General features: G+C 37.4%; 1 protein-coding gene across 4 annotated transcripts in view; it reads right to left on the bottom strand.

The window, feature by feature from the left end:
• b3glcta (beta 3-glucosyltransferase a) overlaps positions 1 to 14,670 on the bottom strand; it is a 162,375-nt gene that overhangs the window by 34,434 nt on the left and 113,271 nt on the right. For all 4 annotated transcript variants that reach the window (XM_062060444.1, XM_062060443.1, XM_062060445.1 and 1 more), the window contains 5 exons: positions 12,893 to 13,029; positions 12,730 to 12,793; positions 10,327 to 10,455; positions 5,009 to 5,078; positions 3,064 to 3,177 (listed from right to left, as the gene is read on the bottom strand). In XM_062060444.1, coding sequence (XP_061916428.1) covers positions 3,064 to 3,177; positions 5,009 to 5,078; positions 10,327 to 10,455; positions 12,730 to 12,793; positions 12,893 to 13,029 — 514 coding nt within the window. The remainder of the gene's footprint in view (positions 1 to 3,063; positions 3,178 to 5,008; positions 5,079 to 10,326; positions 10,456 to 12,729; positions 12,794 to 12,892; positions 13,030 to 14,670) is intronic.

Here is a 14,670-nt window from a genome sequence, read left to right as displayed (position 1 = left end):
CCAAAAGGTCTCAGCCTAAGGCAGTCCTTCTCAAATAGTGGGGCGGGCCCCTCTGGTTGTACACGGTACGTGTGACCTCGGGGAACACGCTTTATTTTTTAGCCGTGCCAGATTATGACGACGTATGTAGCACTTGGCTTTACTGTAACCACGGTGAAAGAAAAGGAAAGACCGGTGTGTTGTTTCCTATAATGTTGATCAGCTTAAAATGTTATGCAGAGGTATAATTATAACAATTTTATAGACAAAATTATACTATTTATAGTTACTGTGAAGAGTGGGCGGGGGCGTGAAAAATGTTCTTCTGGGGGGGGCGTAACAGAAAATATTTGAGAAGCACTGGCCAAAGACAACGGAGAGAAAGCGGTCTGCACTCGACACACTGCAAAAAGTCAGTGTTCAAAAACAAGAAAAAAGAAATACAAAAATTTGGGGTATTTTATTTGAACTAAGCAAAATTATCTGCCAATAAAACAAGAAAATTCGGCTTGTCAAGACTTTCCAAAACAAGTAAAATTAGCTAACCTCAATGAACCCAAAAATACCTGAAAATAAAGATATTCTCACTAATAACAAGTGCACTTTTCTTGGTAGAAAAAAAAGAGACCTTTTTGCTCAATATGTTGAAAAATATTCTTAAATTAAGCAAATTAAACTGAAATCTTACCTATTAACCACCTATCTCTAATGCCTCATGTGGGGTAGACTACTGTTGCGTTTTGCATGGTTGAATGAATGTATGTATGTGTATGCTTGCTTTAGTACTCTTATTTTGTGTTTATCATATAGCGTTTTTTGTGCTTGCCACCATGTTTCAGCATTCCATGCATATACAGTCCTCTGGAACCCCTGCTAAAAGCTTCTTCTATCTTATTTGGGGGACCCTTTCACTTACCACCATCCTTAAATGATATTCACTACTATTGTAATTGTTCTATGGTATTGTGAATAAACTTGAAACTTGAAATGCTAGTGCCATTATCTTGACATAACAATATGTGCTCGGCATCATGATTTTTTTTTCATGCTTGAAGTAAGAAATGATTACTTTAAAAAAGTAGTTTTATAATTGTGAGTAGGGATGTCCGATAATGGCTTCTTGCCGATATCCGATATTCCGATATTGTCCAACTCTTAATTACCGATACCGATATAAACCGATACAGATATATACAGTCGTGGAATTAACACATTATTATGCCTAATTTGGACAACCAGGTATGGTGAAGATAAGGTCCTTTTTTAAAAAATTCATAAAATAAGATAAATACATTAAAAACATTTTCTTGAATAAAAAAGAAAGTAAAACAATATAAAAACAGTTACATAGAAACTAGTAATTAATGAAAATTAGTCAAATTAACTGTTAAAGGTTAGTACTATTGGTGGACCAGCAGCACGCACAATCATGTGTGCTTACGGACTGTATCCCTTGCAGACTGTATTGATATATATTGATATATAATGTAGGAACCAGAATATTAATAACAGAAAGAAACAACCCTTTTGTGTGAATGAGTGTGAATGAGTGTAAATGTGGGAGGGAGGTTTTTTGGGTTGGTGCACTAATTGTAAGTGTATCTTGTGTTTTTTATGTTGATTTAATAAAAATTAAAAATTCAAAAAACGATACCGATAATAAAAAAAACGATACCGATAATTTCTGATATTACATTTTAAAGCATTTATCTCTAATTGTGAGTGTTGATGACACAGCTTTGCATCAGTTGATAGTCTAGTTTCAAGCATGTTTTACTCAATATAGATCATAAAATCTCAGCAACAAGCTGTAATATCTTACTGAGATCATTTAGGACCAAAACCCTTAAAACAAGTAAAACACTAACATAAAATCTGCTTATTGAGAAGAATTATCTTGTCAGACAGAAAATAAGCAAATATCACCCTTATTTAAGATATTTAATCTTACTTAGATTTCAGTTTTTGCAGTGCACAAAGTTGTTACACAGCTGGATGCAAAAGTGCATTTTTTTGGGAAGGAGAGTAAAACACTTTGGCCTGGAGGCCCCCCTGGGGCAAAGCCTTCACCTTGTAAACAGGAATGTTCTTCAGGTAATCCTTCGAATTAGTTTAAAAAAAATCACCACAGGCTACAAAAAAATCTGAAATTTTCATTCTGTCATGACTTTAAATTCTCAATATCCAGTCATCCATTTATCAATAAATGAGTAGCTTAGGCTGCAAGATCTTGGCTTCGAGACTGAAAGGTTGGGGGATGAATAGCTTACTAATTGTAGGGAAACTGTTGGCGTCACCTCATGGGGCTCCGATTTGAACTCATTAAGTGATTCTCAAACTAGTGGTATGGAGGCGCTATCTAATTGTACGCCTTAATTATGTGCAATTCATTCTATTTGATTCGTTAATTAGGGAGGTTTTTATTTTCCTATATTCAAACAGTGTTTAGTCTAAAATCTGACTAACTTACGAAAGAAAGACTGAGGGAGAAAAAATGGTATAAGCTGAAGCAAATAGGAAAATGTCGGAAGTACAATTATTTTAACAGTTGACACGAGCCACTATAAAGTTTATTTGTTGTTTTATGCACTTTTTAAATGTATTTATATAATTTTATTTTCATGTGATGTATTTGTGCATTTCTTTTAAGGCATAATTGTTATTGTAGTATATTATTCATCCTGTTGTGTTAAAATGTACATGTGACACTGCTTTGCACAATTTTTTAAAATGGTCTCTTATGTCTATACAGCATTTTGGCCAGCTGGAGTTGTTTTTAAATGTGCTATATAAATGATTACATTGGAACAAATCCCACAAAAATATGTATGTACATAACTTAATATATAATAGATTTTATGGAGGGTTTTACTGTTTGGGCCCACAAACAAAAAAAAAAGATGCTGTATGTGTGTGTCGATTCAATTTCAATCAATATTTGGCCATGGTGGAGGTCTGTGCTAAATTAGTTTCAACTACAGTTGTCACATCTGTGATGTCCCCCCCCCCATTTTCAATTTCATCTCGTTGACCCTGAAACAGCACGATAAAAGAGGCTGCTGAAATTGCAAAGGATTCGCTTACCTCGCTCGGTGTTGGGCACGCCTAAGTTGACGGTGGGTATTGAAGGATCCGCATGGTCACTGTAGTACTCCAAATAGATGGCGTCCCTCTCCCAAGTCTTCTTGATCACTGGAACTGGGGCCAAGGATGAAATAGTCAATCAATAAAATAGTTTTCAAATTGGCAGCCACGCTTCCGTCAGTCTACCCCAGGGCAGCTGTGGCTATGAAAGTAGCTTACCACCACCAGGTGTGAATGAATGATGGGTTTTTAACATGTAAAGCGACTTTGGGTACTTAGAAAAGCGCTATATAAATCCCAGGTATTATTATTATTATTAATAAAATAGTTTTCAACTGTGCTATGTTGGCATTGAATCAAAACGATCAAAACAACCTGCGTGGAAATTAATGTGTCACACGAGGTACGACCTCATTTTATTGTGACATTTTCAAATGGGTTTCTGCCAGCCTTCCTGGATTCGAGCGAGACTCTATAGATACTGTTTACAACGTGTGACATTTAAAGCTGAAGAAAGCTTCTTGATGTAAGCTTGTCATGAAAAGCATCTCATATTTTGCATTTCTTGCTATAAATAAGGTAACAAAATATTAGAAACAGCACTCAGTAATATTATGCGGTACAAGTACAAGAATTGTAAAGGTCATGGAAGAGATTGTTTGTTTCGGACTTATTCAAGTCAACATCTCCGATAAGGAGTAGTTTGGTTTATTTAATCCTGCTCTTTCATCATGTCTCAGTAATCACTGTATCAGGGGTGTCCACTTGTTATTAGCTAATAGCATGTGTGATTTCACTGCATACATTTTTTTCTGGACATCCAATTTAATGCTCTTTAACGCCAATTATGGCCTTAATTTTTGCAAAATCAATTTAATGACTTGTAATGCTTTTTAATGACCCGCAGAAACCCTGTACTGAACCCCCAGTTGCTCCTGATGCTGGGTCATCAGTAGGTAAATGTGTTAATAGTGTCGAAGCTCTTTGAGTACTTTGAAGGTAGAAAAATGCTACACAAATAAAATCCATTTACCATTCAAAAAACATGCTCCAATGAGGCGAAATTAACTGTGTAGTGTGTTAGGGTGAGAAAATCAAACACTCCCTTTCTATTACCCAAGTCATAAACTTCCCCTGAGTTCATTTTAAACAAACATGGCGCAGAACTTTTGAGACTTCTTCACTGTTTCAGAGAATGGCTTTTCACGCGCCAATAGCACCAAATGTTCGGCAAACATTCTGTGAGGAGAGGATAAAAACATTGGGCTTCAACACATCAAACCTTGTCGGCCACCTGACAAGGTTTAGCCTGCTGCTAAAGAAGATACCCCAAAGCCAGCTGCAAAGAAAGGTGTCCACAAACTACATTTAAAAAGATATATTCCTTGTTACTTTACACCTAATTTTAACTATTTTTGTGTTTTTCTTAGTAATAGTATTTCTGGAATGTGCAGCGGGCCGTTAAAAATTAGCTGTGGGCCGCACTTTGGACAACAATGCTCTAAATAAATAATACAATGTTTTTTGCAGGGATGACAGAAAAAGAAAAAAGAAAGAAGTGGATAAAAAAAATACTAAAAAGTAAAAACATAAAATACTGGGATAAATAATTCAAAATTAAAGATTAGAAAAAAATACTAAATAAATACAGCAGTAAAAAACTGAATATAAACAAACAGTGTATGGACTAAGCAAAAACTTACAGTGTTTATTGTAAAATAATGACAGATGAATGAAATTCAGGATAAAAAATATCTGTTTGGTCTTTTTCAAAATACTAGTAAACACCATATGCTTTAACTGTCTCATAAAACATTTTAAATTGTTTAATGAACCAAAAACAAAGCAATGTTATCTTTGCAAAGACCTGTGTGTGGTAAAAGAAAATACACACAAATAATAATAAAATAATATTTTTTGAATAGGCATTGGCAAAATCTCTCACCTCTTTCGCTGTGGAACTTCCTACAAGTTTTTACGGCCACAAAAACATCTTCTTCATTCACCGGCTCACCCTTTCGTGAAAACAACAAACAACAGATCAGACAAATGTGGAAGCACAAAGTTCGATTTTAAATGCATCAAAGCGATGGGGATCGACTTTTCAGGCTGTGATTGTGTGTCAAGAGGTCTCTGCAAAAAGAGTACGGAATGACATTTTCTCTCCAATGGGCTGACGATGGTTTGGCTTGATGACACCTTTGCAGGCTTGCAGAGAATTGCGCCTGCTCAACTGTCTGAGCATTTGAGATATATTTCAAAAAACTGTTGGCCGAAAATACTGTACACCTGGTGACGGGACTAGAAGAGGAAATGGCACATCTCTGTGAAACTTACTCAGTCAAACTAAAGGATTTAGTCACCCTCACAGAATGCATTATAATACTGAGGCTAAATTTACATTGATTGCACACGGTGCTAATCTCACAATGTAATGGCAGCGTATAACCTCAGACATTGATGGATGCTGAATTATTGCCACAGCAGCTAATTCAAATGAGGTGATTAATCTATGTTTAAAACAAGATAACTGTATGATGGCGAGGAAGGCAAGGCGTTTCATGGCCATGCTCATTTGGAGGCGAAACGATTCGCCCATTTACTATACCGCAGGTCTTTATTAGGAAAGACATCACATACATTACTGCGCTTGAATCAATGGCTGACTAGCAACATTTTAAAGCGCATGCAGAGCTAAATACATCTACTGGATGCTGACCTTATGATACTTTAAAAGCAGGTACTGCCATCATGTATACTTTAAAAAAAAATACATCAGGACGTTGCCTACAGCCACGTTGATGTTTTTTTGGTCTGGTGCTAATTAGCCGCTGGTGGCTTTTTCAGTCCGTGGAGACTATAGGACTCGCAGCAGTTAATTGACAAGCGCAGGGGTGTCCAAAATGTTTCCACCGACAGCCGCATACTGAAAAATGAAAGAATGTGGGGGGCCACTTTGATAAATTTTGTACAATAAAGATGCTAAATTCAATTCAATGTACTGGACAACAGTATATGCAAAGCTATTAAACAACGTAAGATTTTGGTTTATAGGTGACAAGGAGTTGGTAGTGTTATATCTAATAGAGTTTGTTAATAAACAATTTATTAAATATTCAGAACATGTCAAGAAACAACTAGCTACGGGCCGAAAGTGGCCCCTTGACCGCACTTTGGACACCTCTGGACTAGAGGCATTAAATTACCAGTAGAGTGGAAAGACAAGTTGACTCAATACTGAAGCTATTATCATATATGTCTGCTGTATGACATTGAAAGACATACAAAGTTTGCGAGTGAATATCAAAAAAGTATCAATCTCAAAGAGATTCCCGAGCCATTTTAAGAGATAATGAGGAAGTGTGAATGTTGTCTGTCTATCTGTGTTGGCCCTGCGATGAGAAAACTAGTTGAGATTGACAGCGTCTCTACTAGCGGTTGCAGCCAAGTACTGCAGTAAATGCTCCAATTAAAGTACTATTAGAGTGGAAAAACAATTTGACTTTATATGCGCCTGGGGATAGGTTGATTGGCAACACTAAATTGGCCTTAGTGTGTGAATGTGAGTGTGAATGTTGTCTGCCTCTCTGTGATGGCCCTGCAATGAGGTGGCGACTTGTCCAGGGTGTACCCCGCCTTCCGCCCGAATGCAGCTGAGATAGGCTCCAGCACCCCCCGCGACCCCAAAAGGGACACGCGGTAAAAAATGGATGAATGGATGAGGAAGCCAGTCACGTGATCGCGTGACATAGAGGTAGGAACCGCAGATCCCTTCCCTATCAACAACAATGCAAATCATGCAGACTTTGTGAGAGCTACTTTGGGAAAAATTATGATCCAGAAACGTATATTGTTGATCCGGAATATCAGGAGAATGAGCTACAAGTTTTAGAAGCTTTGCTAAACAAATCCAGCTTTAGTGAAACACTAAGCATCATGTAGCAGTATTGTTAAGTGCTAAACAAGAAATAAAAATGACTAACGTAATAAAACGATAGCTTACTGTACAATGTCTGCTCTCACTTTGATGACGACTGATAGGATGTCTATATCTTTCCGTTTAGAATACTGCGGCATGGTCATGCTGGACCTTCAGAAGGCCTTTGACACAATTAACCACGCTATACTGTTGGATAAGCTCAGAGCAATCGGATTTAACAAAAACTCATGGAGCTGGATGCAATCTTACTTGGAGGGGAGGGAGCAGGTGGTAGAGGTGAACGGCACCGTGTCCCCCCCCCTCTCTGTGAGCTGTGGAGTCCCCCAAGGCAGTATATTGGGACCTTTACTGTTCCTAATATACATAAACGACATGTCATCGGCATGCCACTGTGAATTGTTTTTGTTTGCGGATGACTCTGCCTTGCTGGTATCCGGCAAGGACAAGTCACAGGTGGAGAAAATCCTCAGTGCTGAGCTCTGTAGAACTTGCACCTGGCTCGCTGACAACAAGCTATCCATACACTTGGGTAAAACAGAATCCATCCTGTTTGGGTCCCACATCAACCTCAAGAAAGTCAATGACTTCACCATAAAAGTGGGTGACATTGTTATCACCAGGAAAGATGAGGTCACCTACCTAGGTTCCATTCTAGAGGCTAACCTTTCCTGTGATAAAATGGCAACCAAGGTAATCAAAAAGGTTAACCAACGAACGAGATTTCTCTGCAGAATCTCCTCTCTGGTCAACAAAAGCACCTTGAGGATTCTGGCGGGAACTCTCGTTCAACCCTTTTTCGATTACGCATGCACCTCCTGGTACCCTAGCACCTCCAAAACCCTCAAATCTAAACTCCAAACATCTCAGAACAAGCTAGTCAGGTTACTGCTAGACCTCCACCCCAGATCCCATCTCACTCCTACCCACTTCTCTAAAGTGGGCTGGCTCAAGGTGGAGGACAGAGTTAAACAACTAGCACTGAGCCTAGTCTATAAAATCCGCTACACCTCCCTGATACCGAAGTACATGTCAAACTACTTCCTTAACGTAAATGACCGCCATAACCACAACACCAGGGGGAGCTCCCCTAACCACGTTAAACCCAGATTCCGAACTAACAAGGGTCTTAACTCATTCTCTTTCTATGCCACATCAATGTGGAATGCGCTCCCAACAGGTATAAAAGAAAGGGCATCTCTATCCTCCTTCAAAACCGCAATAAAAGTTCACCTCCAGGCAGCTACAACCCTAAACTAACACCCTCCCCGGATTGCTAACAATCAAATGTAAACAATCAAATGCAGATACTTTTTCTTATGCCTTCTGATCTCTCTCTCTCTCTGTCTCTCTCTCTCTCTCTCTCTATGTCCACTACTTGATGTCCATATCCTACCCCCCCCCACACCCCTGATTGTAAATAATGTAAATAATTCATTGTGATTATCTTGTGTGATGACTGTATTATGATGATAGTATATATGATAGTATATATCTGTATCATGAATCAATTTAAGTGGACCCCGACTTAAACAAGTTGAAAAACTTATTCGGGTGTTACCATTTAGTGGTCAATTGTACGGAATATGTACTTCACTGTGCAACCTACTAATAAAAGTCTCAATCAATCAATCAGATGAAGAATTATTCATGATGCACACAAAGGGTTAACGAGGAAAAGTTTCCCTACAGACACTGTCTACAGTTTTGTGTATTTGTCTCCATCCCTGGGTATAAATTGAATGTCACAGATGAACAACTTCTATATTTATGGCTAAATCCTCATAATATCCAGATGAGAGGCATGATTTACAATTTAGAATAACTTTGACGAGCCGAGACGCACGCGATGATGCGGGAGCAGCAGGACATCGCGGCCAGCAGAAGGTTACTGAGCTGTGTGTTATCAATCCGCCACCAAAATATAGTTTGTCTGCGTTCACGCTTATAATAACAACATCGCTAATATTTGGTTAATATTCAGGTCACGATAATTTTATAAAGTATTGTTGGTAAGTTTTGGATGGTTATTTAGAGGGTTTTGTGGGCGGACTATTTGTGTATTTATTTACGATTAGAACAGGTGTTCATGTCTTATATAAGGATTGTGAATGATAGACAGCACATATCTCTCTAATTTTTGCATATTTCCTATATTAATTATCTGATACTATGGTCAGAGTGCCGAAGTGTTATTCCAGTGACGTCAACCTACGGAAAGTACCGAAGACAATTGGAGCGGAATATTCAAAACGGCTGACTGAATTTGTGGCATGTTGTGATGTTTAGACAGTATTTTCACATACTTTGGGGATTTTAAGTACAATTGGATATGGTTTAATGGATACAATGAAACACAATTAAGCATCCATCCATCCAGCCATCCATCCATTCATTTTTATCGCTTATTCCCTTCGAGGTCGCGGGGGTCGCTAGAGCCTATCTCAGCTACAATCGGGCGGAAGGCGGGGTACACCCTGGACAAGTCGCCACCTCATTGCAGGGCCATCACAGAGAGGCAGACAACATTCACACTCACATTCACACACTAAGGCCAATTTAGTGTTGCCAATCAACCTATCCCCAGGCGCATATAAAGTCAAATTGTTTTTCCACTCTAATAGTACTTTAATTGGAGCATTTACTGCAGTACTTGGCTGCAACCGCTAGTAGAGACGCTGTCAATCTCAACTAGTTTTTAAATCCTGTATTTGTTACATAGCCTTTTACGATTAATTGGAAGTTATTCTTTAACAATAAAAATGAAAAGAAATGCTCATTATTTTATGAAATATTATTAGATATAATTGATTAATTGAGTCATGTTTCCACTATTAATTCTTATACATACAGTTCATAGTCAAAAGACCAACTTTAACTAATCATGTTCTTCTGCACACATGTATTAGAGTGGATCTTTTTTTTCGTTGTATCTTCTAGTAAACAGGAAGCAGCACGTCAGATCAATATTAAAGCCTAACCGTATCTCATTAATCAAGCATATCCGGTTTGAGCTGTGGAGGGACAAACAAGATCCTTGTGTGTGTGCAAAATGCAACTTCCTTGAAATGAGATCTAATCCAAGCAGAGCCTTTGTTGGAGATAGTATATGATCAAAGATGCAAAAGGCCTAAAAGTCGATACAACTGCCACTTGCAACTATATTGTAGCTCTAAATTGCATATAGAAAGCAATAACATGCAAGGTTATGGTGACATTTTGGTTCTGTTACAGTCTGCGGTGGACAGCCTGAAGATGGAATACTGTACATGTATGGGTTTTGGTTGCCTTGAATTTACTGTTGGAAGGGGAAGGACGATACTCACACAGGGAGGTTTGGCACTCAGAGTGGTGGCGCAGAAGTCGGCCCTCGGAGAGTCCTCGGGCTCAGTGCACAACTCGGGTACGGCAGTCAGATGTGGACCGTTGCCGTTGTCCCAAATGTACAAGGACACCTGTGGTAATAACAAGCAGTGAGCTTGACTACGCCGCTCATTCTTCTAGTTATTAAATCCATACATGATGATTGTGGTTACTCTAATCAAATCAAAATTAAGCATTATTATCCTTATAAAAGACAGGGAGTTGCACATAGCCAATCAGGTATGTGTCATTAAATGACTTGAATATAAATGCGCATAAATCAAGAAAGTCCAAACCTTTTCCATGAAAAAAAATCAAGGTTGCGACAACGACAAACTATAAAACCCCCAACACACAGAACTAAAAAACAACATAATAGTCACCTAACATTTCAAACAGCTTGGAATTATTTTCTTTTCGGAAAAGAAGAGAACATTATTTTAACTTGACACTTTGAATCATTAAATAATAGTTATATTGCTATTTTCCACACTTGTAAGACCATGAATGTGAAATTTGATGGCTAATTGAATGGCATTTTAATATATGTTTTAAGTAGGTCAACATATGCATGCTCTTAAACTTTATTTGCAATTTTCTGATGGGGGCTGTAAATTGATTGTATACACCAGGAATGCCCACACTTTTTCAGCAAGTGATTATATATATATATATATATATATATATATATATATATATATATATATATATATATATATATATATATCACTTGTGTATATATATATATATATATATATATACACACACTACCGTTCAAAAGTTTGGGGTCACCCAAACAGTTTTGTGGAATAGCCTTCATTTCTAAGAACAAGAATAGACTGTCGAGTTTCAGATGAAAGTTCTCTTTTTCTGGCCATTTTGAGCGTTTAATTGACCCCACAAATGTGATGCTCCAGAAACTCAATCTGCTCAAAGGAAAGTCAGTTTTGTAGCTTCTGTAACGAGCTAAACTGTTTTCAGATGTGTGAACATGATTGCACAAGGGTTTTCTAATCATCAATTAGCCTTCTGAGCCAATGAGCAAACACATTGTACCATTAGAACACTGGAGTGATAGTTGCTGGAAATGGGCCTCTATACACCTATGTAGATATTGCACCAAAAATCAGACATTTGCAGCTAGAATAGTCATTTACCACATTAGCAATGTATAGAGTGTATTTCTTTAAAGTTAAGACTAGTTTAAAGTTATCTTCATTGAAAAGTACAGTGCTTTTCCTTAAAAAATAAGGACATTTCAATGTGACCCCAAACTTTTGAACGGTAGTGTATATATATATATATATATATATATATATATATATATATATATATATATATATATATATATATATATATATATATATATATATACATACACACACACACACACTCACACAGTACAGGCAAAAAGTTTGGACACACCTTCTCCTCATTCAATGCCAGTCTTTACTCTGATTACTGCTTTGCACACTCTTGGCATTCTCTGGATGAGCTTCAAGCACACCTATTTCAGGTAACTATCTCTTGAAGCTCATCGAGAGAATGCCAAGAGTGTGCAAAAAAGTAATCAGAGCAAAGGGTGGCTATTTTGAACAAACTAGAATATAAAACATGTTTTCAGTTATTTCACCTTTTTTTGTTAAGTACATAACTCCACATGTGTTCATTCATAGTGTTGATGCCTTCAGTGACAATCTACAATGTAAATAGTCAGGAAAATAAAGAAAACGCATTGAGTGAGAAAGTGTGTCCAAACTTTTGGCCTGTACTGTATGTATAGGCCAGGGATCTTGGGCTCGAAAAGGTTGTTGACCACTGCTATATACCATCAACCATCTCATCGCAAAGAAAGAAACCCTCCCACTAATTCTGAGTCAATATGAGTTGTATTTTTCATTACTGAATTTATATGCCAAACGTGGAAGGCCGGTCCATGAAAATAATGCATACAATAAACCGGTCCATGGTGCAAAAAAAGTTGGGGATCTCTGATCTAGACCACAAAGACGTTTTAAATCATCATAGGCCCTTTTAAACAAATTGTACAATTAGTTACCGTATAAGAAAAACTATGACGTGTTTTTAATTTTAATGTGGAATGAAGCCTCACTTTATTATTTCAAACCATTTTTTCCCATCATCTAAAACCACATCATGCTTCTCATGCATTATTTTTTGAGATTATAACATTGATTCTGTTTTCACCACAACTTCAGAAAGCTTTCATGCATTGCTATTTTCAAGAATAGAAGTTAGAGAAAGTTTAATGACACTGAATAGTACCACTCAAAAGTTTGGAGACACTTTCTCATGCTATTCACTGAGAAAGTGTCTCAAAACTTTGGACTAGTACTATATCTCACCTCGTGTTTCAGGTCAATGGTGAAGTCTGATTTCAGCGGCTCTTCTCTGACTTTGTCGGCAAGCCTTAAAACAACAAATCACAGTGTGACATTCCTATGGATCAAGGACTATATTTGATTTAAAGAATACCTGACATGAGCACAAAAATTGTTGCACACTGACCGGACTACGAGGGGGATGCTTAAGGCCCACGCGGCGGAGAAGTCAGGGTATTTGAAGACGGAGGGGTTCTCTGCGAAGGCGTAGTGATGGATGATGGTGGACTCCTCGTCATGGAGAGGCTTCCCGAGAAACCATTCCTGATGGAATAGTTAGACTATATCTTTAGTTTACGATACAGGGTCCATTTTGGATCTTTAACCCAGATATTGCGTAACTAAATACACTTATGGGTCACAAAATATTGGCGATAAATAGGTGATTAGCAGTTCAAATATAGCAACTATATGATAATATTCAAAGCAACAGAAACAGACAGCACTAAAAGCACAAACGTATTCAAACCAAACATGGACTTAAAATGGACTTTAATTATATTATTGTACGGTATTGTGTTATGGGATATTAATGCAAAAATAATAATGTTTTTGACAAAAAGTTCCTTTTCTAAAATCACTGCAGGAATCCTACATAATTGTATTATTTTATAATGTGGAATGTTAGAAAATATTTGATCAAGTAAAATTACTCAAACAGAGAACAGTGAAAGGTATAAAAAACACCAACCTATTTATTATTAACATCTGGAATGGAGCTATGCTGTCTTTAAGTTAAAGTGGATTGATTGGTAATTGTTTTTATGGTGACATATTGTGGTCTAAATAATTAATTAAGGTCATGACAGTAAGTTGGATGAAGCTGACAAGTTTGTTACTGGATTCTTTCTAATACACTTCTGCCTTGAAGACTTTGCATCTATAAGTATCATGTAACTATAATTATTTGATACTTGTTTATATTGACAAATGTTGTGTTTTAGATTGCAATATTGTTCAATTAAGGACACATATTTATTATATATTATTACATATGTCTGGCTGGTATGCTTAGCTGTTGTGTAGCTGCTAGCTTATTTACCTTTTGTAAATATATCCATTAATTTTCTACTGCTTGTCCCTTATAGGGTCGCGGGGGGTGCTGGAGCCTATCTCAGCTGCATTCGGGCGGAAGGCGGGGTACACCCTGGACAAGTCGCCACCTCATCGCAGGGCCAACACAGATAGACAGACAACATTCACACTCACCATTCACACACTAGGGCCAATTTTAGTGTTGCCAATCAACCTATACTTGACTAAAATACAAGAAAAGACCAACATTGATCCGTTTTTGTTTTTTTAAGATGTCAGACTGATATCCGATATTATCAAATCGGGACACGTCGAGTAAGCCTAAAAGAAGGTCAGTATGAATATGTTTTACATTTGTGAAGCCACCCTTTGAAGGGCCAAACCAAATAACTGCACAAGCCAAATTTGGCCCCTGGACCCCAATTTGTGCAGCACTGTTCTCGACTACACTAAAAAGATACCTAACCATGATCTTTTAGAATAGTGAAAAAAAATCCACAAAATTCCTATAATAAAATCAATGATATACATTAAGTACAATTTAAAAAATGTAAAAAAACGACAAGCGGTAGAAAATGGATGCATGGAAAATAGCAAATATTTTTACTAACATCTTAACATTTCCCATTATTATTATTTATAATTTTAGCCACAAATATCAATTGATAACATAAAAATGCTGTAATTTGGACACAGTATGAACCATTTTAGGGAAATAACTTAAATTGGCCCTAGTGTGTGAATGTGAATGTAAAGGCGTCTCTGCTGGGGGCAGCCAAGTTGTGCACTCCATTTAGCTTCCATTGCCTCAAGCCTTGAGGTGTCTCATAAAAATCACAAGGGTTCCTGCCTTGGCATAAAAGCAATGCC

Source organism: Entelurus aequoreus, linkage group LG10 (genome assembly GCF_033978785.1).
Source record: "Entelurus aequoreus isolate RoL-2023_Sb linkage group LG10, RoL_Eaeq_v1.1, whole genome shotgun sequence".
NCBI lineage: Eukaryota > Metazoa > Chordata > Actinopteri > Syngnathiformes > Syngnathidae > Entelurus > Entelurus aequoreus.
Note: the sequence above shows the minus strand (reverse complement) of the source record. Positions and strands in the feature narration are given on the sequence as shown.